Source organism: Triturus cristatus, chromosome 7 (genome assembly GCF_964204655.1).
Source record: "Triturus cristatus chromosome 7, aTriCri1.1, whole genome shotgun sequence".
NCBI classification, from domain to species: domain Eukaryota; kingdom Metazoa; phylum Chordata; class Amphibia; order Caudata; family Salamandridae; genus Triturus; species Triturus cristatus.
This window is the reverse complement of record NC_140590.1, coordinates 146,820,826-146,848,621: the sequence shown is the minus strand read 5'-3', so window position 1 is coordinate 146,848,621 and position 27,796 is coordinate 146,820,826. Positions and strand designations below refer to the sequence as shown.

The window sequence follows — 27,796 nt, the reverse complement described above, 5'->3', positions numbered from 1 at the left end:
TACACTCCATGCATACGTGGGTGAGGGTACGGGTCGTACTTACACTGTTGGGGTGGGGGTGCGGTACGTACATGCACTGTTGGGGTGGGGGTACGGTATGTACATACGCGGTTAGGGTGGGGGTACGCTCCATGCATACGCGGGTGAGGGTACGGGTCGTACTTACACTGTTGGGGTGGGGGTATGGTACGTACATACGCGGTTGGGGTGGGGGTACGCTCCATGCATACGCAGTTGGGGTGGGGGTACTCTTCATGCATACGTGGGTGAGGGTACGGGTCGTACTTACACTGTTGGGGTGGGGGTACGCTCCATGCATACGCGGGTGTGGGTACGGGTCGTACATACACGGTTGGGGTGGGTGTACGCTCCATGCATACGCGGGTGAGGGTACGGGATCGTACTTACACTGTTGGGGTGGGGGTGCGGTACGTACATACGCGGTTGGGGTGGGGGTACACTCCATACGTCCGTGGGTGAGGGTACGGTACGTACATGCACTGTTGGGGTGGGGGTGCGGTACGTACATGCACTGTTGGGGTGGGGGTACGTTCCATACATTCACGGGTGGGGGTACGTCTCGTACATGCACGGGTGTACATACACGGGTGGGGATTCGACTCCTACATTGGAGGGCTGGGGGGAGTGTTGGGCGCGTATGCGGGCTCATGTCTCCATGGCTGCTATGGGAGTTCGGTGCGGATGGTGTATTTTCCATACGGTTGGAACATCGGACGCACGGGATGGATCGTAATTGCGCGATCGGACTTTACTTTTCACATTTGTACGGTAAATCGTCCGAGGATGTGTCGGACACATTTTCCGACCCGAGGACCTGTTGGGAATTATTCCCAATGCGACTCGTATGGACTTTTTCCCATGCGAATCGTGATTGCCAGTTTGTACGGCACTTGTACGATTCGTACGGGGAATTTTTTTGCCGGATCGTAATCGGCACCCAGGTCTCTTAATTCTAGAGAAGCAATTAGTTAATGCTTGTTAGAAGGGTGAAGTAGAGGGATGTGCTACTTTATCAACGGAATAAATGATTCTGTAGTAGGGCAGAGGTAAGCGCTGCTCTCGGGAAAGACGGAATTCTTGTGAAAAAGGTATTTTTACTATTCTTTGGTTAGCGAAGTGAACAATGGTGGTGTCTTTATGTAGTTACAAATTTGTACATTTGAAAAGTTTTGAAAACTTACCAAGAAATTTTTTGTAAAGGAGGGGTCAGTAGAAGCACGAGTAGGAGCAGCAGCTGTTGACGTCAGAAAGACCGCGCTGAGATTGGCCAGTTAACTAGAGACGCAGACACTCCCGATTAGTGCGTTAGTGTGCACCGCGCTAGGACTGGAGAATTGCAGGGTGACGTAGACGCTCCTGATTGGTGCGCTAGTGTGAGTCGCGCTGGGATTGGAGAATCACAAAGGTGACGCAGACGTTCCGGATTGGTGCATTAGTGTGAGTCGCGCTACAATTGGACAGACTAGCAGTACAGTTGTAAGGAGAGACTAGCAATACACGGAAGACAAGAAAATGTATTACGATCCACCAAAAAAGGAGAAAAAGTCCTGGTTTGGAAAAATTAAAAAGTGGTTTAAAAAGGACAAACCGATTGTGACAAGGGAAGGACAGTTACTTCCTCCACCAAATACCCCTGCATCCTTTATTGTTTCAAAATATGGATATCACACTTGTATTTGGTTAGACAATTGGGTAAAATATACTAGAGATGGAGTTTTAGCTTTTCCAGAACATGGTTCATTTAATTTGGCAGTTCTGAGAAATTTAAGAGAGAACATGATGAATTTAGAACCAAGACCTAGACCAACACAATTTGAAGCATTAACAGAATGGGAAGATGAGATGCATGCACGAGAGAGACAGAGGAGTGGTGGAGGATATAGGTATATGTTTGGTAGACAGTATGGACATGAAAGTCATGATGATCGGATGAGAAGGTGGCAGAATGCTAGTATGACCGAAGGTTTGTTTCCTGTAAGAACTGCAGAGTATAATGGAGGACGAAAATGTACAGAGAAAACACAATGTAGAATTGAGAGGGTATGGAGTGAATGAATCAGAAGATGATGTTCTTGATGACATGTTTTATATGAATCCACCATCGTATTGACCAGAACCAGAAATATTAACACCAAGTGCCCCAATGAAAGAAACATTACGAATTATTAAGACAGAACCAATGTCGCAAGATTTAGAGAAGAGTAACTCCATTAGAGAGGTAGAAAAGTAGTCAGAGAGTAGAATAAATGGTGAAAATTCAGCGGAGTTAACAAAAACAACCTTAGAATTAACAGAGAAAATAAGAGAACTGACTAAAAATTTGGAGGCTGTAACAGTTCCAGTGACGATAGGTCCAGTAATGGCTATTTTTGATAAACAAAAAGATAGTGAACATTGTTTGACAGTTCCTTATAAAAGCCATAAACCGGACGAACAGCCAAAGCAGAGCCAAAATGAAAATCCATGGAGAAAGACGATGAGTATGATTGAACCAAATGTGTCAAGCAATCAGTTTATAAGCCGGAATTTTATTGAGAAAAGTATAACGGCAGTGGAGCAGATATTGGGAACACAAAAGAATTCGGAGCAAGGTAGTATAGAAAACCCAGTAGGACCATTTACAGAAGAATTAAGTGAATGGTTAAGAAGGTTGCAGAGAAAAGATAAAGAATCCCAATCAATAGATGTGGCCAAATTACGAATGGTACTAGAAAAGTTAATAGTCGGAACTATCCCCACAGAGAAATTAAAAACTTACCAAGATGAGGAATTATTATTTTTGTGCAAAAGTGTGACATGGAGAGCGAAAAACCTACATGAGCGACTAGAAGAAGTAGCAAATGAAATGGGAATAGACATTGAAAAGGTAAAGGCTTTGCAAAAACCATATCGAATTGATTTCACTGAAAAAGATATTGAAAATTTGAATACCACAGGATGGATAAGTCAGAATAAGGAAATATTTGTCTTGTTGAGAAAATGGGGAGATGTGGAAAAATGGAGAAGCAGGTGGTATAGGAAACAAGATGATGCCTCAGATAAAACATTTGCGGCATTTCCTGTAAGAGAAAAGGAAAAGGTAGTAACAGAATGCCCTATGAGAGAGATCCTAGGAGGAGGATACGTACATGTCCCATGGACGAGACAGGACATTTTGTCCTTTACAAACGATTTCCCTCGACTGCGGGAAAAGCCTGTCGAGTAGTACAGGCAGGTGGATAGATTTGTAAAATTGTCTAAAGTATTATGGATTGACCTGAATAGTCTATTTGACATAATAGTACCAGCAGTTTTATGGACAGAGTGCAAGCTCATGATTAATTGGCCAGGAATACTTTAGGGATCCAAAAACAGGGGCTCCAGACCCCGAGGTAATGAAGAAATATAAACAGGTTATTGCATTTCTGAAAAATAAGATACCTCCTAAAGAGACAGATTGGGTAAAAATTGACCTGACACATGAAGAAAGTAAAGAGTCAGTGCATGCATATTATGAAACGCTAATACTAGCTTTTACACAGTTTAGTGGAGATGAGAATCTGACTGAAAAGGATTGGAGTCATTTTGTATACAGATTTGTATATGGTCTACGTCCAGAAATTAGTGAGATGATAAAACAAAATACTGTCGATTGGCAAAATAAGAAAATAGATGAAGTACTAAGATCTGCTAAATATTTTAGTGATGAGAATGAAGCAAAGCAGCGAAAATTGAAAGAAAAGGCTATGTGGGCACAGGAACAAGACAAAAATTTGGTCCTGGGAAAGGAAAGGGAAATATAGAAGAAGCTAAGAAGAAGTTCCCATGCCATAATTGCGGTAGGATAGGGCATTGGAAATCTGAGTGTAAATTTCCCCCAAGTACTAACAATGGAAATCCATCATTGAATCCACAGGTGCAGAATGAGGTGAGTGGTCAACTGCAGCAACAGCAGCAGGTTGTCACACCCCAGAATCAGGTGCCAAAACCGCCTTTTCCACAGAGCAGAAACTCTCAGAAGTATAGTAGTAAAACGGGATTCTACGATGAAGAACAGGTAAATAAGCTGCCACGCGATAGCGCTGTCTCGCAGTATTGGCTACAACGCGATGAGTGATTCAGAAGAAAGCTATTGACGGTGCCGAAGGATGGAAGAAGAGTGCGTACTTGGCGCAACTCTAGAAGTAAACCAGACAGGCCCATTTGTGGATGGGAAGGTTAATGATGAAAATATTACTATCCTAGTTGATACTGGTGCTACTCTATCAACTGTTAGATCAGCTGATGTTAAGAATCTTCCTCTCTCGGATGAAACAATCCAAGTAGTTGGTGTATCCAACAGACAGATTAAAACTTACCTTACAGAACCAGTGAATGCTAGCATAGGGAAATTTTCAGAAATGCACCGCTTAGTCGTGTGCGATACCAGTCCTGTGAATTTATTAGGTAGGGATTTGTTGTGCAAAATGAACTGCATGATATTTTGTACCCCGGATGGGATAGCATTTGAAACACCAGATGATGATGTACTATATAAAATGACAATAGCTAACAGAGAAAATGAGGTTATTGAAACCTATGCTGTATTTGACCCTGATGAATTACCTAAAGAATTGAAACCGTCTGTAAAAGCAGAAGTTTGGGATTTCACCGGAAAAGATGTAGGACTAATGAGGAATGTAGATCCAGTAAAAATAACAGTAAAAGAAGGAGTAAGTTATCCAAATGTCCCTAAATATAAGTTGACACCTGAAATAATTGAAGGAGTAACTCCTGTGATAGAGAAAATGATCAGACAAGGAATTTTGAGAGAAATAATGAGTAGTCCATGTAATTCACCAATAATGGGGCTGAAAAAGCCTAATGGGAAATTGAGAATAGTACAAGATCTGAGAAAGATCAATACAATTGTTGTGTCATGTTGTCCCATTGTACCAAATCCATCAGTGATTTTAGATCAGATTCCTCATGATGCAGAATGGTACACAGTGATTGATCTATGCCATGCTTTTTCTATCCCATTGCACCATGACAGTCCGCAAATTTTTGCATTTCGTTTCGGCAAGCGTATTTTGGCTTGGTGCCGAATTCCACAGGGGTATAGAAAGCCCCTCAATATTTAACCAGTTATTGAAAAGGTCTTTGGAAAGTCTAGAAATGCCCGAAAATTTGGTATTGGTTCAATACATCGACAATCTCCTTGTGGCGTCGAAAACACGTGAAGCGTGTGAAATAAGACACTATAGCATTGCTGAATCATTTGGCAGATGGAGGACTAAAGATGTCACCATCAAAATTGCAGTTTTGTAAGAAGGAAGTACAGTACCCAGGACATAACATTGAGAAGGGACTGAGAAAGATAACGATAGACAGAATCAGGATCATAAAAGGAATGAGAGCACCCATGACCCGAAGAGAGGTGAGAATGTTTCTGGGAATGGTTGGATATTGTAGTCAGTGGATTAGTCATTTTTCCTTGATCGCAAAACCTTTGGTGCGACTGACAAGAAGTGATGTGAAAGATCCTATTGATTTGAACAAGGAAGAATTGGCAGCATTTAAACGATTGAGTGATGGGCTGTGTGAAGCACCTGCATTAGGTATGCCTGATTATGAAAAAGAGTGAGTTGTACTGCAGTGGAAGGAATGGATGTGCACTCTGTGTTGGTACAGAAGCATGGAAAGCGGAGGAGACCAATTGCATATTTTTCATCAATGCTTGACCCAGTAGCTGTGGCCTTACCTGGGTGTTCGAAATCAGTAGCTGCTACATGTCGAAGTTTGGAGCAGAGTGAGGGAATTGTGATGGGATATCCAGTGAAAGTGTTTGTACCTCATGATGTGGCGATTCTTTTAACAAGGAGTCATACTCCGTATATGACACATAGTCGGCTGACTAAGTATGAAAAGGTCATATTAGGTGCAACAAATGCTAGTCTGGTGAGATGTTTGAATGTGAATCCTGCAACGTTGTTGCCTGACGCTGAGAATGTGGAAGTCAGAGATGAAGCAGATCATGACTGCCTGGATGTACTTGATTATTGTACAAAACCACAACCAGATATAAAAGATGTAGCTTTACCGGAAAGTGATGTCATGATGTTTGTTGATGGGTCTGGTTTGAGAACGGATGATGGAGTGTTAAGTGCAGCCTATGCAGTATGCACAGTCGCAGCAGTACTAGAAGCGTCCTATCTGAAAGGAGTAAAATCAGCCCAAGTAGCAGAGCTAGTGGCCCTAACTAGAGCATGTAAGATTGGGAAAAGTGTGAGAGTGACTGTGATAACAGACAGCCAGTACGGCTTTGGAGTTGTCCATGATTTTGGCCAACAACGGCTGCAGAGAGGTTTCCTAACCTCAAGTGGGACTCCCATTAAGAATGCTGAAGTGGTTGGAAAGCTGCTTGAGGCGATACAGCTGCCTAGGCAATTGGCTGTTGTGAAATGTGCTGCCCATAGACACAGTGGTGATTAGATCGCCACAGGAAACCAGTATGCAAACGATATGGCACACTATTGTGCACGTAATCAGAATTCTATCAATCGGGCTAAGGAGAGGGAAATGAATTCTTGCTCCTTGATGTTTAATAACATTGTGGGAACATGGGAAGAAGAAAGATAATTGCAGGAAGAGGAAGGAGATGAGGAAATGAAACGGTGGCTAAAAGCAGGATGTGCACCAAGAGAGAAAGAATGTGTGGGTTTATCGAGATGGAAGACCAGTTATGCCTGATAGCATGAGGTCTACCATGGCACGGATGTATCATGGTCAGGGACACATAGGGAGAGACTCTATGATCAGGTAATTTAAACAGACCTGGTACAATGCAAAGTTCAGACTAGTAGCAGAAAGTCTGTGTCAAAGATGCCTAATATGTCAGCAATACAATCCTGGGAGGAAGACAGTAGTGAGTCTAGGAGCAATAGGCCTAGAAGGAGGGCCTTTTACCAGAATGCAAGTGGATTTCATTGAGATGCCTCCCTGTAAAAGATTGAGGTATGTTTTGGTTATGGTCTGCCTATTCTCCAGGTGGGTGGAAGCATTTCCAACAAGGAAAAATGATGGGATGACAGTGGCAAAGCTACTTTTGAGAGAATTTATTCCTAGATTTGGGTTCCCAGTGACAATTGAATCAGACTGAGGAGGACATTTCCATAATGAGATCATAAAATGTATTTGTGAAGCATTGAATGTACAATAGAAACTACATTGTGCCTACCAACCAGAGGCTTCTGGTGTGGTTGAACAAATGAATGGTACTATCAAAAATAGGATAGTGAAAATGTGTTTAGTCACAGGTATGAAATGGCCTGATGTCTTGCCTCTGGTACTCATGACTATTAGATCAATTCCAGATAGAACTACAGGGTTAAGCTCCCATGAAATCATCATGGGACGCGTCATGCGGCACGTGCTTATACCAGTCATCAAGCTGATGACTATAACTGATGACATGGTGTTGGAATACTGTAAAAGCCTGGCTGACACAGTTCATTCTGTGTTTCATCAGGTTGGAGCGGATGCCACCACCCTTGAAAAGAAGCCAGCTCATGATCTGAGCCCAGGGGATTGGGTAAGAATAAAGGTCCACAGAAGAAGAAACTGTTTGGTTCCAAGGTGGGGAAAACCAAGACAAGTCATTCTGACCACAACAACAGCTGAAAAGTGTGCTGGACTGAAAAACTGGATCCATGCAAGTCATACATTGAGAATTCCAAATCCAGTGGACAGCACAGAAAAATAATATTTTGATTAATCAGAATCTTGTACTGAGTCAGATGACGGAGAGTCAAAAACAAGAGAAAACTCTGAAAGGGGGGGGGGGGAAGCAGAACAAAGTCTAACGTTTGTCCCCAGAAGTAACTCTCTGAGAAGAAGATTGCAGATTTCGGATACCAGTTCAGATTCCGAAAACGAGCACGGAACGCAATGTTCTAGAAAAGAACAAGGAAAGAACAGAGAAAAAGACAGTGAGGAGACAATAAATAAATTAGTGAAAAGAAAGTACCAGATGAAAGATTGAGAGAAATTCCACCTGAAATAACAAATCTCAGTGAACAAGGGACAGGTAGAGAGAGACAGGGACAGATTGCTGCGGAAGACCCCCGAGGAGGCGTAGGTAACTGCAACATCCAGTTAGGTGAAGGGATAAGTAGTCAGCAGGAAGATTGCATGTCGGAGATTCGAGGAAGGACATAAGTAGGGAAAACAAGACAAGTGGTGGAAAAAGAAATTGTTGAGAGTATAAAGCAAGTTGAGACAGAGTCTGAAGAAAGCGAAGATGAAATACCTGAAGATCGAGTTCTAAGAAAGAGAGCTTGGAGAACTGAAAATAACGACAAAGGAAGTAAAGTAAAAAGAGCTGCAAAAGACGACGTTTGGCCGAATAAAATAAAGAAATTGAGATAGCGACTGACATGAAGGGCTGAACAGGTGAATGAAGTGACAAGTCGGGAGAAATCAAAAGAAGAGGCAATTATATATAAAGAAAGCAAAAGAATAAGGAAACCTAACCAGAAGTTTAAGTCACCGGAATGGACGTACGTGGCTCTGCCTGAAAGAGGAGAAGAGGCAGATAGTCAAGGAAATCCAGAGGAGACTGTACTGAAAGTGGTTGAAGAAGAGGAAGAATCGTACATCCTGAGAGTTCTCTTATCCGACATTGGGGAAGAAGAAACTGAAGTTCAGGAAATTCTGTATTTGGATCACGAAAGGGAAGTGAAAAACGATGAGATGCCGAACTGAATAGACCAAGAGAGCTGTTGATGAAGAGACAATAAAATAAGACAAAAAGATAAAGACTGATAGAACCAAGTAGGTGCTTAGAGTCTTGGGTTAGAAAACTAGTTGTGAAGTAGAAGAGGCTAAGTCAAAAGACACGGTCCATTTTTAGCAAAGATGGCAAACATAGATAGTAGCAAAGGTAGATGTACATTTTTGAGGAGATGGTGTAAAATGCGTTGTTGTACAGGATTACTAATGCTTCTGTGGGGCATACTTGCTCTTTTGATCTCTTTTAAAATTACTATAGATACATTAGAAGGACATGGTGAGAACAAAGCTTATGTAGGGAAAATTCAAAGGGTAGTACCAACTGAAGTAGATAAAAATTATTTACATAAAGATAGGTCTATAACAGATTTTTCTAACAAGGTGTTTTCAAAATTATTATATGAATACGTAAAGACAATGGATGTAAGGGATTGCTACGTCTGTATGCAGTTACCTGCCTCTGTTTCAGAAGGAGTGACTTATCACCTTCCAGTAACTTATGGAACATGTAGTGTAATAGCTGGTTTATTTTATCAAACAGGAAAATTAGAATATTATTTTTCAGATGTAGATAACATTTTCGCACAAGTACCTTCAATTAATAAACTAAATAGGGTAAAACCTGCTAAAGTATTAGGTGAATTCTTTTTAGAAACTAAAGAACTGACATTAGAAAACATATTTAAAAACAATCTGACTTGCAGTTTAAAGAAAGAGGAATATACTGTTTTGGACATGGTTGAAGAAAGGAGACTGAAAAAGCAAAGAAAGGCATCTGGAGGAAAGGTGGACAAGACAGTCTGGGATGTAGAAATGGAAAAACACTTAAAGGGTGAAGATAGTCTAGCTATGGCTTCAGATTGACCTCAGAAAGGAAAATTGTGTACTAGAAGGAATCAAACTGCATATGATAATTATTTTTTAGGTAATAGTGAGTGCCATAATACATACCGAATCATGGGTGGATGGGGATTTAAAGGTGGAAAAGATCCAGTTTTCCCTGGATTATATTTTATCTGTGGGAACAGGGCATATTATCGTTTGCCAGACCATTGGTATGGTTCATGTTACGTAGGCCTGGTTTTTCCAAAGATCTTTCATATGGATAGAGGAGAAGATGGTGTACATAGTTTAGGTAGTTATTTAGCACGTAGTAAGAGAGAATCTTGGACAGAAATTGTGGGTGACATTTTTGGAGCATTGATACCAGCAGTGGGAAGATCTCTGAATGCAAACAAGATCAGAAAATTATCAACAGTAGTGGATAGCTTGTCAACAAGCACCGCTGGTGGATTCTTATTGGTAAACACCGAAATGGTTGCCATGCGTGCTATGGTAATGCAAAATCGACTTGCCCTTGATATATTATTTGCAAAAGAGGGTGGAGTCTGTGGAATGCTGAAAGTTCAACACTGTTGTACTTACATTCCTGATGAAAGTAAAGATCTTAAAATTTATATTAAAAATATTACAGAATTGCATGATGAAATTGCACCACTGTGCACAAGGTGTTTGGGAAAAGATCGGAAAGAAAATATCAGCTATTAAAGATTTTTCAGTAAAATTAGGTAGTACGTGTTTAGGTAAAATATTATTTCCATTAACATGTGTAATTTTCATAATATTAGTGATAAGAATAGGTTGTATCTGTTGTAAAAACAATAAAAATCAGAAAAAGTTAAAAAGAGAAAAATTGAGGAGAAAAGACAAGAAACAAGAAAGGGAATTTGATGAGATAGATTAGAAGAGTTTAAAGAAAGCATGTACGAATCGGCAAAAAGAGAAGAAATAGGGGAAACTGAATTATGAATAAGAGCAAGAAATCATTTTAAAATTCCGTAATACAAAATTTTGATGGTGTGGTGATAAATTCACCAAAGGGGGGATTGCTGGAGCGGGTAATGCAAAATGTTGTATACCCCACCAATCTGCATGTGCATACTAATTAGCATAAACAATTAACTGTAACCATATTAAAGGTTTGAAGTGGAATACTAATCAACCCTATTAATGTATGAATTACACGTGGGATTTGCATGGCCAAAATAATCTGTAAATTAAAATATGTACGCCTACAAATATTAGAAAATTAGAATATTGTATGTTATGTGTTGCTTTTGTGATGTAATTGTGAGTTGCACCAGATGACATCACTGGGTGAGTATAAACGCTTTGAATGTTGCTATTATGCTAGATAATTACATACACATAGGGGAAATAGTGAGGGTTTAACATTTTATTAGCCATTTCCATGTTTTAATTATGTTTTGTGTTTGTTTTACTTAAGGTGACCATTTTGGGCCTTCGCTAAGATGGCCTCTCCTTTGACTCGACGCGACTGACAACACTCCACGAGGTTTTGGGTGAAGTGCGCCTGCGCAACAAAGGACAGCAGTGGCCTCGTCCTGACCCTAGCCAGGCTGTTCTAATCAAGGACATACTGGGAAAAGTGCCAAAGAGAATGAACAATGGACTGTCTTTAAAAACCGGAACCAGCAAGTGCGATGATCTAACTTAATGAACTATGTGAGAACTTCACCGACCGACCCCAAATCCACCAATGAGAAAAGTCTAAAATTGATATTTGTTACAATTTTACATAGATTTCATTATAAAAATCCGATAGAATAGTGAGTTGCACGCTCTTTTCCTGACGTTATGCTGACTGAGAGGACGGTGACACTGCAGGACAGCTGTTTCCCTGAATCTTTGACGGACTGAATTGCTGCCCAATTTCCTGATGAACTGAAATCTTCGATTTAATGGGCATAGATTGACTGGTACGCGCTTATGGTCTCGACCCAATCTATGGGACTGTAGCGTGCTGCAGGACGACTTGATTGACTTGGAGGACGACAATTAGCCAGAATAGGTAAATATGGTGATCTGTGGTTTGAATAACAGTCCATTTTAATTTGCATTAATTAAGATAAAGCTTGTCATTGATTACTGACAAATGAGTTGGGTTGTTTATCCATAGAGAATGTTTAAATCTAAATTGTAAATTAGGAGATTTGAAGATCCATCTTACCAAACAACTAAATTAGATCCATCGATTACGTGGAAGGGATATCTGGAAATTTAGGTTTAGGATGTGTTTGATTATATATAGATTATGCCTTATGTAAATATACGTTCCTTTAGGTTATAAGGTATTCCTTTCATGTCAGCGTTTGGAACAATCATCTCTTGGAAAGAACAGACCAATGATGTATGAATGTTGGTGTTATGGGCCCCACCAGTGAATGTATTGATTGAATGTGTTTGTGAGATATTCGGTCTGTGACGAAGGGAGGATTTTGGATTCCACGCTGCAGCAGATGCACCCGGGCTTATTTCAGCTCTTGGACCATAATCCGTTGATCCTTAGCTTTAGCCTTGGACTGACCGCAATGGTTCATAAAGTGGCTTGTCAGATAGAATATACTAGAAATGGGGGAGTACGATGGAAATGGCAGGAAAGGGACCCCAATGCATTTCACAAAATGCTCTTCGAAAATTAGAAGGAGCACATTCAGATATACCTAAACTCGGACTCTGAACATGAGGAGATACTAGGGGCCTTTGAAACAATTTGCAGGAAGATTTCTGAAGAATTAATGGCACCCAAACGCCCACAAATCCCATAAATGGTTTGACCAATCATGTTTCCAGGCACATAAAAGCCTTGTGAATGCAGTCAAAAATCACCAGAGGGATCTGCTAGTAATTAGTACCTACAGGAAACACTATAAAGCGGTAATTACGAGGAGGAACGGGGAGATTAGAACAGGGTTCACTGCAGTACTACAAGGGGTACAGTTAGTTTGGAGGATTCTGAACAGCTAGTAATCACTGTTAAGGATGTTACATCAGCTGTGAGTAGGTGCTCGAGCAGCAAGGTTCCAGGCCCAGAAAATATATTTTTCTGGGCTCCCTTCTTGCTGAGCCTCCTACACTGTGTGTGAACCCAGGGCCCATAAAAATCATGGTCCAAGGCACTGATTGTTCCAATTTTTATAAAGGGGGGCAGGAGCGACCCCAACTGTTATTGGCGCACATCTTTAATCGACTCGATGGCCAAAATACTGGGTAGAATCTTATTGGACCAACTTGAAAACTGGACAAATGAAAATAACATCTTACTTTCTACCCTGTACAAACAGGGTATTGGGACCATGGACCAATGTTTAAACCTCCATTTAATAATGTACAAATACCTGCCTGCTAAGGAAGGATGTCTTTACCTGGCATTCATGGACCTGAGTTTTAGCATTTTACAACACTGTGCAGACAAAGCTGTGAAACATGTTAGTAAGCATGGGAGTTAACCCATGTATTGTTCATCTTCTTGCTCAACTGCACACTGATGTTGAGTGTTGCATTAGATTTGGGTCAGGTGGCGAATGTACCCTTTGTATAAAGATAAAAAACGGGGTTACAAAGGAGTGAATGTTAGCACCATTCCTTTATAGCATTTATATGAATGACCTTGATAACCATTCATTGGGTGTTGTGGCAGATCCACCCAGGGTAGGGAATTACCCGTTACCTGTCCTTATGTACGCAAATGACTGCCTCCTTGTAACCAGAATGGGCCTGAGCCTTCAAAAACCTTTAGATCTATTTGATTCTACTATAGATAATATGTTGGTGTCCTCTTGGTGCTTAGTAGGATTGGCATGGTTATAGAGTCTTCCAATCCAATACCATCAATAGAAACTTGTATTTCTCCTCGTTTATTTTCTTTTTCGATGGGTCATATATACAAAGAAATGACAGCAAGCGGCTGCAAGCCATTTAGCAGCACCACGCTGCGTCATTTCAAAAACGCATAAATGCACTGTATTCACAAGAATATGGTGCACCCCTGTGTTTTCCCTGGTTCTTAAACAGCTGCCTAGCGCCAACAGAAACACCCTTGCTCCATGGTGCAAGGTGCCTTCTTTGCAGGGATGATCGTTTCTGTGCATGAAGGGGTACCTTCCTGCACAGAAACAATCATTAAAGGTGATTTGATCCTGCTATGTGTGCTGCAGAAAGAGCATACAAGTATTTCTTCTCGTTGCACCGCTCTAACACATGCTTTTTTTTGCGCAGGCTCAGATTTACAGGTCCATGTAAATCTTGGGCATCATCTAAAAACAATGTGTGTTGCGGTGGAACGCCAACAGGAACACACATTGTACACCCATTTGGTGCAGAAAACTGCAATAAAGGGTACAATATTTATAATGCGGTTTAAGCTATGCAAAGTGGCTTAGCACTGCATTGGTAATATGGAGCAGAGCATTGCGCCACCGGAGCGTCGTAAAAAGTGATGCTCCTCTGGCAAAATGCCCTTGTAAATATACCCTTAGAAAGAACAAATCGCTTTTAATCATCTTTAATGATTATGTGCAGGATGGTGTCCCTTTCTGCACATAAACCATCATCCCTGCAAAACAGTCACCCTTGCACAATGGCGTTAGAGTGTCTGCATTGGTGGTAGGCAGCTTTTTTAGTGCTGTGCCAAGAGAAAACACATGGGTGTGCCATATTCTTGTGAATACAGGGCATCCCTGCTAGGGATGACCAGATGTCCCAGGTTTCCCCGGACAGTCCCTGTTTTCACAGGACTGTCCCAGCGTCCCAACGCTATTCCTAATTTTCAATAAATGGTCCGGTTTATGGGACTAAGATAAAGTCCTTCTGCGAAGCAGAAATGAAACCACGCTCTCTTTTCAAGAGATGCCTCAAATGTGATTTAATGCATTATCTGCCTCTTTCAGACAGCACAGGAGGAGGTCAGCTGGGGGCTTGCAGCAGAGGTAAGAGAGTGGGGAGGAAGGAAGGGGGGACTCAGGGTGGAGGTCCTTCCACAGCTTATGTTATATAACTTAGCCCTGCAAATGTGTGTGAATGTCTATCTATATAGATATATACAGTGCTTTAAATGGGCTGGCACTGTCCGATACTGAGTACCCGCACATTGTTTTGAGATGGAGAGTACCGGTACTTCACAAGGGAAATGTAATACTTTTAATTGGAGAGTACCGGCACTTATCAGAAATAAGCAGGTACTTTGGTACAGAGTACCTGCACTTCTATTTTTCTATTTCAAGCACTGAATAGATCTATACAAACATACATACATACACAAACGCACATTCATTTACATGACTACGCAAAAACCAGGACATAACAGACATAAAAATAATACAAAACACTTTAGTCCTACCTTTATGTCTGACCTGCCCTCGTTTTTGCTCCTCAATAACTAGTCACCCTAATCCCTGCGTTTTTAGGTTGAGCCTAGACAGCGCTTGCGCTTTCTGGAAGATCTGTTGTATGTACTTTATGGGATTTGGAGATCAGCCCCAGGACTTGTTTACTTCCGCCTTTGCTTAGGGACTTTTTTTATTCATTTCTTTTTTTTTCTTCTGACAATTGCCTCTATTTAATTTTCTTGATAGAATTCGACCAGCTGGAAAATACCAGAATCACTTTAGCATTCCCTAGATTCTAGGCCATACACCCGTAGACAATAATATTTTTTTCAAATCTTCTGTTTTTAGTGATATAACCACAGAAGTGGGTGATTTTATATTAAAAACAGAGCTTTGGACAATCCAATTTTCTGCTGATAGGCAGTATTTCTCTCCATGTGTTCACATACCTGGCGTGTTCCACAGTTTGGTGCTTGGTTTCCCCTCCATGTTAGAGACCAGTAGATGTTTCAGCACCCAGGCCAATGTGCTGCATAGCTAAATGCATATAAGGTTTCAAAGGCGAGACCAAATGCATTGCAAATGCTTTAGTTATGCTCAAGCATTCTGAATTTAGTTGAAAGTGTTTGGGGATGAGCAAGGTTATTGAAAAGCACACACACACCAGGCAACCAGAGACCACCCTTTGTCCAGGGTTGTTTTTCTTCTGGTATACTTCAATGGTTGCTTTGTTTCACCTTTGTAGTATGCTGCTTTTTTCACTATATCAGTTTAAATGTAGAACTTTCTTATACGGCAAGGCACTTACAAGTTATGTCCTTCTTCTCTATTGTGTGTATGCTGGATGTCTTAGTGATTGTACTGTGGTTGAGTTATGTTTGGGCCTCAAGTTGTCTCTCTCGTTGGATGAGGGTATAACAAGTGTTTGTTGGTCAAGTTCACAGACAGAGAGAAGTCTTCTAATGAATGCCTGAGAAAGGCGGCAGAACTGGCTGAGTACAAGCTGAGTGGGTGGCCATGTGTATGGATTTTGTTTTTAGGTCGAGCCTGGGCAGCGCATGTGCTGCTCTGCGAGGCATGCTGTATTCAGGTAGGGTGTTGAAGCTCAGTCCCCTCTCCGCCCCTATTTTTAATTTGCTTAAACTGTGGCTGTTCATTTGTCAATAGGCTTGGTAGTCCCTTCTTAGTACCACCTTGTAGCGTTTTCTAACCGTCCAAGGCGACACCTCATGTTACTTGTGTTTATACTTGGTAGGCTTTAATTACAGACTCTGAGCACTATTTTCTCCAATAGCTGATACGCACTCTCCTAACATTTTTAGAAACAATTTATAGCACGGGCGCTGAACGCATTTGCAATGCAATGGATCTCGCATTTGCAAGAGTTTAAGCTAGTGGCATTGTAAATGAAAGCTCCTTATATTTGTTTGAATACCACATAAATAAAAGGCATTGTCATTTACACTGCCAATAGCTCAAACTCTAGTAAATGCAAGACCTATTGCATTGCAAATGCTTGTTTAACTGAGGCTGGACTGCTCCAATGCTTGCAGCGCCGCGTCATTTCTTTGTAGATGTGCCCCATATATTTTTTCTGATTCAGTACCAACATCACCCGTTCACTTGCAAAGTACCCATTGTAATGTGTGCTTTTGAAATTGTACAGTTGTGGCTGGTAGTCAAATAGACTGAGCGCACGATTGCCAGTTTGGCTTGCAGTCACATCTAGTTTATCACACACCAGAACCTAGTCCTGGGCTCTTGGTTTGTTCTCATGTGGTCTTTACTAGCAGTCCTTACTGAAGCTGGTTACATGTGTTATGGCGAGGCACCTACTGGAAGGCAGCAGGCAAGGGGGTAAAAGCTGCATGTGGACTTTAACCAGAAGGTTGTAAGTTTCCTTTACACCTACCAGGTATTCATAAAAGGATGGTTATGAGCAGTGTCGTAGCTATCTGTGGTGCAGAAGGTCTTAGGGCAACGGGGCCTAGATACCGCAGGGTGAACCCCAATAAGGCCTTGTTTATTCTATCCAAGTAGCGGATGAGGGCTATTTTCCTTGCTTGCACCAGGACGCATAGGGGCAGATCTACAAGAGACTAATGCAGCGTGGTGCAGAAAATCATTTTGCTGCGCCGAGCTGCATTAGTTTCGAAGCACAGGGATGCGACATTTACAAAAATATGTCACATATATATGCGGCCCTGCGCTGGTGCACAAACTGCTTCCATGTGCCGGCGCAGGCACCCTTGCAACATTGTGCATGGATTCCTGCGTTGTGGGGAGATTGTTTTTGTGAAGGAAGGGCCACCTTCCTGCACAAAAACAATCAATTGAGGTGATTTCCTCTTCCAATATGTGCAGTAGAATTCAGCACGCATTGAAAGAGGAAAAAAACAAGGAGAAATTAAACATTTCTCCTTGTTGCATCGCGCTACGCCACCCATAGGGTGGCGTAGCATTCTGACACATTTCCAGATTTAAATCTGGAAATACATCAGTGGACATGGGTGTTGCGTGGGAACACCGACAGCAGCACCCATGTCACGCCCCTAACAAGCAAGGTGTTGCATGAACAGGGGCGATATTTACAAGCACAGGTTAAGTCATGCAGGGTGGCTTTACCTGTGCTTGTAAATATCACTCAGCAGGCTCCGCCACTGGTGCGTCAAGCAACGTGATGCACCGGCGGCGCAAGGGGTTTGTAAATCTGCCGCATAGTGTCTTTGCTCTGCTTCTGAGTATGTCTGTAAATCTAGGCCTCTTTGTGATTCAGTCTGAGGATCCGCTCACTAGTCAAACAGTACTGCGGATTTTCTGTTTAAAACATTTTACTCTTCAATACGGTCGGCTGCAGCGCACTGACCTGAAACTTCGACTGAAACTCTGTGGTCGTACTCCCGTTCAATCTGAGGGTAATATTCATTAGCATCTCGTCCAGTGACGCTGTTTATCTGTAGGGTGCAGTTGTGATCTTCCAAATCACCCACGAGAAGAGTGCGTCCTTTATAGGGAGGGAAAGCGTACGTTGGATCCTTGTTGTTGTAAACCTCTGGGTTCCCTCTACTCCTCCACAGGCGCCAGGTAAATGCCAGAGGTCTGTCCGATCTCACAATTAAACCGGTGATCGTGCAGGGGATCACCAGGCAGGAGCCCTCGAGCGCCGTGATCTCACGTGGCACAGAGAATGACCACTGCATGAGGACCGGCTGGCAAAGAAGCACTGCAAAAGGAAGAGGAGAGAAGGTGGCTGCGGTTAGCTCACTATATTACACTACAACACCCGCAGACAGGTACAATGAAACTGCATACTGTTGGCTTCAGCTTTCAGGTCAAAACAAGGGAGCAACCACGTGGGAAAGGATGGATGTGCGAGTCACCAAATGGCCAATCCTTTTCTAAACCAAAATTGTAAATTCCAGTCATATAATTTACACAACCTAAACAAGGAACAGACAATAACATGCTAAGAAACAACTCATTACGCTATAAATTTTCTTTCCCCCGTACTCAAAACAACAGGCACCACCAGTAAGGGCCTTGTTACAAGATGCCTACTAAAATGGATTAGTAAATACCGTACCCAGTATTTCCAATGTCAGGTTGTGTTACCCCCTCATTTGCTAGTGATTGTGAGTTAGAGCTATTGAATGGAAATAACATGAGAGTTTTAGTACTACCGGTTCAGTCACACCATATTTACCTAAATTATGGGCAACTTTCTATTCACAAATTGCACCTTTTCTCAGCCGGTGAAATTTGTCACAAGAAAAGGAAGGGGCATTACCATGTGCAGACTTTACTAGGTCACTTGTTAATTATGCACCTGGTAATACTAGTAACTGAGGAGTTTGCTTACCTTAGTAGGTCACTAAAAACTACACCTTCGAATACCATGCTACAATGTGCCTAAAAAAACGACATATCACACTTTTCAATACCACACAACAGCACGTCACGCACCACACAATACAACATACGCCACAACAAAGGAATACCCCTATAACAAAGCTGTTGTCATTAGTGGTGGAATGGTCTTTTGAGATGTTGGACAACAGACAATGCCATACTGTGTCACAAAATACCCTCAACGTCACATTAGGCCTTGCTATATAACTTCACACTGCATCTCACCATTCAAGACTACTCAGAGGGACATATTCTCAAGGATCTATCGCTGAGTTATTGGCACCTGCGATAGCAGCCGCAAAAGACATCGCCACGGATGACCCCGGCAACTATCGCTAATAAGATGCAGAGTAGGCGTTCGAGAAAAAAGCAGCAACACCACTCCGCAACATTCTCATTGACCAGCCAGATCTGTGATAAGATCACAAAACAGGCGATAAGGCGCGTTTGCACCAGTCAGAGCAGGTGCTATTTTCTTGCTGCTAAGTAAGACGACAACCTGCACCATAAAAGGGAGCCCAGCCCACAGCCACACCTGAAGAACAACAGATGCCATGGAGCTACTCATCATGCAGCTCGGAGCCCCAAGAGGGCCACAACACCCACCGCCACCCGCCCCCGAACCAGCCCCCACCCCCTCCCGGGGCCCTACCCCTGGCACTGCCCACTTCCCCCGGACAAAGATGGCACATCAACATCACAAAACCATAAACAAAATCATTCGCCTGATGCCGCAGAATCACAACAGCTAACAGTCATGTGAGTACAGAAAAGGCAGAATCAATCATTCACTATTGAAAGTCCAAATGAAATATCACAATCAAATTTGTCCGCAAACTACTATTTGGAAGAGCATTGGTGGGTCATCCCTGGACAATCTGTAAGTGACAGCCTGTAAGACAATATCCAAGATAAGAAGGTGTGTCAGAGTGAGAGTGAGAGTGAGAGTGAGAGTGAGAGTGAGAGAGAGAGACTGAACAAGGTGCGTAAGGACAATCTTGCCCTTGGCCCATACATGCCAACTGTTGCATGTTTCGCAATTGGTGCACCCTAAATCTAAGGCCTGGCATCAATTTCGCACAAAGGCCACATCACATTCCGGAAATGCAAGCAGTAGTCACACTAAAATTAGGCATGAAAGCTCCTTTGCCTCAATACACTGTGGAAATGTGGATTTTCCTGATCAGTTATGTCCCCTATCTTGGACCCCAACGGTTCTATATGCATGTTACAAGTACATGTATGTTCCCTCCAGTTCCAGTTTCTAAGACGCAAACATATGTGTGTCTACCGTCAACATGTTCTCTGTCAGATCCGCCATCAATGGGCTGGATATTCGATTCCTAAGTATGAAAGGCCACCGACTTTATATGGCTAAGTTACTTCATTTTTACAGTTCAGGCAAGTAGGCCCGATTCTGTCCTCAAAGCCTTTCCCTGCTCTCTGTCTCTGACAGCTTCAGCTTGAGCTCACATCTGTATCCATGAACTTTGTCCTACTCCCTGTGCAGCTAACGGTGCCTGCCTCGGCCAGTTTTCGCCTGTCTGCCAAGAAGTTGTATTTCACCTTCGAATTATCTATTTTGCTCTTCAGCCGATGCATTCCTGTCCAGTGATTTAGGTAAACATTTCCTTTAGCTCACAAGCAAGGGACTCAGCCTTTCCGTCCTCCTGCAAATGATTCATAGCCCTGTTGCCATGGAAAGTTTTCTATCCCTCGCATCTCATATAGACACTTAGACGCTTGTACACGTACACAGTCAGTATAGAATAGATTCTGTCCGAGAGTCTCTTCCCTTGTGGATAACACAGTTCTTTAAACATAGGATGTTAGATATGATTTGGGATTAGGTTGACTTGACCCCAGACTTCTCGTCTCCACATGTAGAGTTAAATGTCAAGTCCCCTTCACCCCCTAGTTGCACGTCAATTACACGTCATGCTGCCGCGCGCGCATCTATGCCAAGTATTATCTTATAGATCCACCTATGTCTGATAATTCTAACCAATCATGTTTCTTTTATTCCTTATTACGCCTAGTTTCGATTATGTCACTGTCACGTCATTTTTCTTATCAAATGTTACGCCTTCTACATTCGTTTCATTGTAATGTACTTATTATAAAAATACATGTCTGTTAATAAATTATTGTACTTCACTTCCTGAACCTTCGTGGTGACGGAACCTGAGGGCCGCGACTCGAGTCGGCCATTTTGAATGGAATAAAGCCCATTAGAAAACCTCTTATACCACGGATTCTGCCTCTTGTTATTTTGAGCTATTTACTTTATTTTAAGACTCCGCATGAAATTCAGTCCGGTAATATTTATTTTATTTACCACATAATGGCGCCCGAATAGGGACACTTTCTCATCTCACGCGCCGGCGGTGCGTTGCAGGCCCGGTCTCCTGCCACAGCTGGACGGACCATAAACGCGTACCAGCAGGATTTCCTGTAAGCTCCCTCCGGTCAAGCGGGGGCGACTGAGGCTGCGATCAACCCAGACGAGGCGGTGAGAAGTGCGAAGTATCCCGACCAGAGCCTAGCTGAGAGAGCAAGATCCGAGGTATACAGAGGCCCACCAGGTTTTCCGAAATCCCGACGTGCAGAGGGTCCGATGTCCGCAGTTATCGAGTCCTGTCCATTCTCTGAGGCCTTCCGTTTCAAGGAGCTACTCGGTGAGTACCATCGCCGGGGAGGCGTGTTGACGCGCACATAGGTTGTGCCGGTCAAGACGGATTTGGGTACACAAATCCGGTCTGCACTGTTTAGCAGTGTATATGTACTGTTTAGCAGTATATCAAGTATTCCGAAGTATTCAGTTATTGTCAAGAATTCAGCGTGGTGATTAGTTAGGCAGACTGTCATCATTGTCGATCATTGTTATAATGTTTAATGTTTAATGTTTAAAGTATTCAGAAATGTCTTGCATATTGTGGTATGAATGACTGTTCATTGTTCACTGTTCATTATTGTGTTTCTCGTATTAAGCAAGTTCAAGAGTAAGTATCAGATCAGTTGTCAATATGCCGCTCTTCTCGAAGTTAAGACAGATTACCACCAGAAAAGGGGTGCTTGAAGAAGCAGTTCCCATTCCTCCTAGAGACACTCCAGGACATTTCATGTACCATAAGCATGGCTTAGATGCCATATTGTTTCTTGATCTATGGGTAGATTATACCAAAGGATTACCGGAAAGTCAAAGGTGGCCCATAGCGGGAACCTGGGATGCAGAGTGCATCATGAAAGTGGAGGAAGAGTTATGGAAAAGAAAGGTCAGACAGTCACAGAAAGACGCTGTTGAGTTATGGCGTAAAGAATCTCATAGACGAACAGAAAAAGCACGTAGACAAGAAGAGAGGAGTAAAGAAAGTTCAAATAAAGTTCAAGAAAATCTATTAATTGAGGAAGGTATCCGAGTGAAATCAGAACAAGTGAATAGACAAAGAAATGCTCTTATGAATGGTATGTATCCCCTTCTAGCCGAAGGACTACCTAAGGCTGTTACAGAGGTGCCAAAAGACTTGCCACCCCCGTTATTTCCAATTAAGGTACATCCAAAGGGGCATCCCAGAACCGCAGAAGATGTTTTTCTTTCCTCATATCTAGATGACGCAGCTCCCGAGTATGCTAACGCTGCACCACATAGACCGTCTGGCGGAGGGGTTCAACGTCAGGATCAGGTATCTGTCCCCGTGCAACAGCAAGTCCCGATACAAGCTTCGGCAAGCACATCTGTTTCCGCATCTGTCTCCGCAGTCGACTCTACAGGGGTATCGACACCCATAGTTGCTGTGTCACGTTCGACGAACCCATTCACACCCGACGCCCCAGATGGGGCCACGGGAGGTGCTAGCAGTACTTTCACACCACCTAGAATAAATAAACTTGTTTTTCAAGAGTCAACACATTCACGTACACCTAAGTTCGTAAATGAACGTACGCTTAAGGAACTCCTTGTAAATTGTAGATATGACCCCGTGGTCGGTAAAGAGGACGAAATGGTCCTGGCATCATTACGTATCAGACGAGCCGCAGAGTATTTAGCAAGGTTACCAGGAATGACTACGCATCTGGATAACATATATCATTTTGTTCAAACAGGACGAGATCCAGGATGTATTAACAGAGCTATGGAATTCCAGAAAGTAGAGATACAGGGGGAACTGTTACGTTTCCTCATAAACTGTGTGATCAGAAATCAAGACCGTCCGGGGGTAGACCCGAATGCAATGCTTATTCTTACAAGATGGAGTCAGAATATATCAGAAGGGAGACACGATAAGCAAAATTGTATAATAGCCATGTGCCGAAAAATACGTAAAGAAATAGAGCGTATTCATGAAGAGAGATTGGGAACAGACGAGTTTGAGCAAGATGAAGTGTCCGAATCAGGGAACTCTGCAAGACAGTCAGAGACCATAGCCTATGTAGGCAGAGGAAGATCTTGTGAAAATACTAGATGTTTTTCTGATCCAATACACTCTGTATGTCCAAATAATAGCAGAACGTATCCGACGCCTGTAATAAATCTGAAGTCTCCTGAACATTCGTTTCAAGCCGCAGATAAAATACTACGAGAACGAAGAGGTTACCACCTCCTCGATTCCATGGATGAGCAAGAATTAGCCAGATCAGCCGTGCACTGGGTTGTTAGTCCTGAAAAATACGGTGATGAGACCGTAGCACACACGTTTCTCAACCTCAGTACAGATGAACAACGTTTAGCTGGAATCTATATGATTCAGCAACTCCTCATATTATATAAGAGCCAACATACTGACCCTGGTCCTTTACCTGATATATTAACGGAACTACTTACGTACAGATGGAGAGGTTCTAGTAACAAGCTAATTAAAGAGATATTAGTGTCACGTAAGCAGTACGTCCTTTTTGTAAATCCAGATTCTCTCTCCTTGCCCCCCAGAGAAAGAGCACCGTACTACATGGATAGACAAAATCCTTTACGGGAAGTGCACCCAATAAAAGGCGAAGACAATGAGTTTCACCGTGTATTTGTTTACACACCCATATCAAAAATGGAATTATTAGAAATGAAGAAAGTAGTACCTAGTCATGACAAAGACCCAGCGGGTTTCCACCGAGAAATTAAAGACATGTTACTGATGGGAGAGTACACCTTTCCTGATATTATGACGATATTAAAGGTGCTTTTGCCTGCTGGCATATATGAAAAACTGAAAGAAAAAGAGTGGGAAGTGGGAGACCAAAAGATAGACTGGACAGCATTAGCAGAGGAAGAAAGGGGCCGAGCTGCAGGTTCAGGGCTCGGGGATAAAGTTAAACTATTACCAGGTTTACTAGTACAGGTACTGCCACGTTTATTAACTACAAAAAAGGAAGATTGGGGTGCAATCACAGCCTGTAAACAAAAGCAAGATGAAGACACAAGCGATTATTATGCTCGATTTGAAAAATGTTTTGGTATAAATAGTGGTATAAAAGCAAGTAGTGACTCATATCCACATCTATTTGTGACAAAATTAGTGGAAAATGCATTGCCTCCAGTGAAGAATAGAATATTGAAATTCGAGAGTACCTGGCAAAGTAACACTCCGTCGCAAATGCTACAAATGTTACAGTATCATCACAATAGAATTAGGGATGAACAAGAACACGAGCATAGACGCATGAAGGATACAAAAATGAAAATGCTAGTTTCTCAGACAGTACCAGCAGATGGTCACAAAAAGGGTGTGACACATTCTGGTGATTCTGCAGTTCCTGTAAAAGGAACCTGCAATTACTGTAAACAACTAGGCCATTATGTACATGATTGTCAAGTCCTGAAACGTAATATAGCTACAGGTATTGCAAAAGAGAGACCACGATTAGTTAGACAAGATCAGAATGAACAAGGAGCTATGCAGCATGGACAGTCCGTGCCAGTTCAGCAACAGTCTATGCCAGCCTCACAGCAACCCATACAGTTTGTGCCAGCTGCACCACCGTTGCCTGCTACTGCCACACAAACCACAACACAACAAATGTATCAGACTGCACAATATGAATACCCTGAGTATCAGCGTTACGCATGAACCAGCCTAGAGAGGGAAGTTGACTTACCGCTTATCGAGATTCCGGTAGATCAAGAAGGACCTTATGTACATAGTGAATTATTAGGTCAAGATAGAAAATTCTTACTCGATACAGGGGCAAGTCGAACAACCATAAAACGTAGTGAAGTTCCAGGGGCACCCCTCTCAGGCTCTCAAAATGTTTCCCTTGGTTTTTCAGGAAAACCTATTGTTAATGAAGTATCACAGCCTCTACCACTTACGATAGGACCTTTGACACGAACTACAGATTTATTGCTTACTAAATCATGCCCAGAAAATCTGTTAGGAATTAAAACTCTGAAAGCACTAGGAGCCATAATATGTTGTTCTCCGGAAGGAGTAAGGTTGTTTTTGCGTGATTTTAAAGGTCACTATGTGTCTAGAGACATGGATCCCCGACTACAGACTTTACCAGTACATCTATGGGCACAAGGCCCTACGGATGTTGGCTGTATGAACATTACACCCTATCGAGTTACATTGAAAGCAGGAGTGGTACTACCACGAATGCGACAATACAAGTTACCGCATGATGCTGTAGTGGCTTTGTTGAAAATCATTGATGAGCTAATTGCCCAGGGAGTAGTTGTAGAAACAGACTCCAATGTATGTAATTCACCGATAATTCCGATTCTTAAACGAACTGATCCTACTGCCCCACCAGTGTACCGATTGGTTATTGATTTGCGTGAACTAAACAAGTGTATTGTACCACAATTCCCTGTGGTCCCTGATATATCATCATTGTTGACAGCAATTGATTCCGAAGCAACATTTTTTACTGTAATTGATCTCAAGAATGCCTTTTTCAGCGTCCCAATAGATCCGGAAAGCCAATACTTGTTCGGATTCAGTTTAAATGGGCGCAGCTTTAAATTCTCACGCGCTCCTCAAGGATTTACAGAAAGCCCCAGCATCTACAGCCAAGCACTGAAACGAGAACTTGACAGTATCCACATGCCAATCAATACTGCACTGCTTCAATATGTCGATGATCTGCTGATCACCGCGAGAAGCGAGTCAGAATGTGAAAAAGCTTCTCTGACAGTTTTACATTTCCTAGCCGACAAGGGGCACAAGGTGTCCCCTTCTAAGCTGCAATTCTGTGTTCAGCGAGTTATTTATCTTGGTCACTCGCTGTCCAAGGAGGGAAGGCAGCTTACACCAGATCGCATCCAGTTAATTGCTAACATGTCAATACCCCAGACACAAAAGGAGGTGCGGGCTTTCATAGGCCTCACTTCATATTGTAGGCAGTGGATCCCTCAGTACGCATTTCTAGCAAAACCACTCATTCAGTTAACCACACAGGAGGCAGCCACATCGACTGTTCTCCCTTGGACTCAGGAACATACACAAGCTTTTGAAAGCCTAAAGGAAGCTTTATGTCAAGCACCTGTTTTAGCAACACCATGTTATAGCAAACCTTTTACACTCTTTGTTACAGAACGCGAAGGTACTGCCTTGTCAGTACTCACTCAGGATCAAGCAGGATCACGCAAGCCATGTGCTTATTTTTCCAGTACATTAGATCCCGTAGCTCAGGCTTTGCCTGCATGCCTGAAATCAGTGGCAGCGACAGCTTTAGCAATCAGACAAAGCGATGCCATAGTATTAGGACACCCATTGACAGTACAAGTACCACATGCAGTAGAGGTTCTTGTGAACCGAACACAAACACAACACTTGACCATAGCAAGACTTACCGGTTATGAACTGACATTGTTTCAACCACACATAGAGATCCGACGGTGTAATACATTGAATCCTGCTACACTATTACCTGTAATTGGAACAGACCCACTAGCTCATGATTGTGTTGAAATCATTGAAATAAAGACGAAACCTAGACAAGACTTGACAGACGTTCCATTGTTAGATCCAGACCTGACGTTGTATGTAGACGGATCATGCATGAGAGCAAGTACAGGAGATTTAGTGGCCGCGTATGCAGTCACAACAGACACTGAAGTTATTGAGACACATTGTATAGATATTCTGTCAGCCCAAGCAGCAGAACTTATTGCTCTAACGCAAGCCTGTATTCAAGCCACAAATAAAAAAGTTAATGTATACACTGACTCACGTTATGCATTCGGAGTTGTACACGACTTCGGCGTGCTGTGGCGAGAGAGAGGTTATCTAACGTCCCATGGTGCCCACATTCAGCACGGACCCCTCATTCATGCCTTGTTAGACGCAATACATCTACCCACTGCTATATCGATTATGAAATGTAAAGCACACACGAAGGTTACTGATACCATTTCTCAAGGCAATGATTTAGCTGACAGAACAGCTAAACAGACTGCTCAGAATCGCACATTAGACATGACAAAGCCAATAGTTCAGACACCAACACAGTGTATGACGATTAAGGATCCCACACTTGACGTAATTGACATACAGACACATGCCACAGCAGAAGAAATAAAGAAGTGGACTGAACTAGGAGGGATCCAGACAGATCAAGGATGGATGACGAAGGAGAAATCTGTATGGTTTCTCCCTGATTCCATGGTTCAAGCCATTATAGCTACAGTTCACAGTCCAGCACATTTAGGAGAGAAGGCTATGCTAGACAGCATTCAGCACATTTGGTTCAACAAACATTTACGAGCAGCAGCTAAACAAAAAGTTCGTACCTGTATGATATGTTGCCAGTTTAATCCAGGAAAGAGTGTTCCCGTAGAGCAGGGTGGATTTCAGCCTCCTGACCATCCTTTTGAAGTCCTCCAGATGGATTATATTCAGATGGAACGTTGTCGAGGATTCAAATATGTCCTCGTAGTTGTCTGCGCTCTCTCCCGTTGGACAGAGGCGTATCCCGTATCAGATTACACTGCC

General features: G+C 42.5%; 1 protein-coding gene across 6 annotated transcripts in view; it reads right to left on the bottom strand.

Moving 5' to 3' along the window:
- LOC146809066 (uncharacterized) overlaps window positions 1-27,796 on the bottom strand; it is a 461,119-nt gene that overhangs the window by 272,042 nt on the left and 161,281 nt on the right. For 5 of the 6 annotated variants that reach the window (XM_085615871.1, XM_085615870.1, XM_085615869.1 and 2 more), the window contains one exon: window positions 17,827-18,183. The exons of the other annotated variant lie outside the window; for it this stretch is intronic. In XM_085615871.1, coding sequence (XP_085471997.1) covers window positions 17,827-18,183 — 357 coding nt within the window. The remainder of the gene's footprint in view (window positions 1-17,826; window positions 18,184-27,796) is intronic. 6 annotated transcript variants of the gene reach the window in all.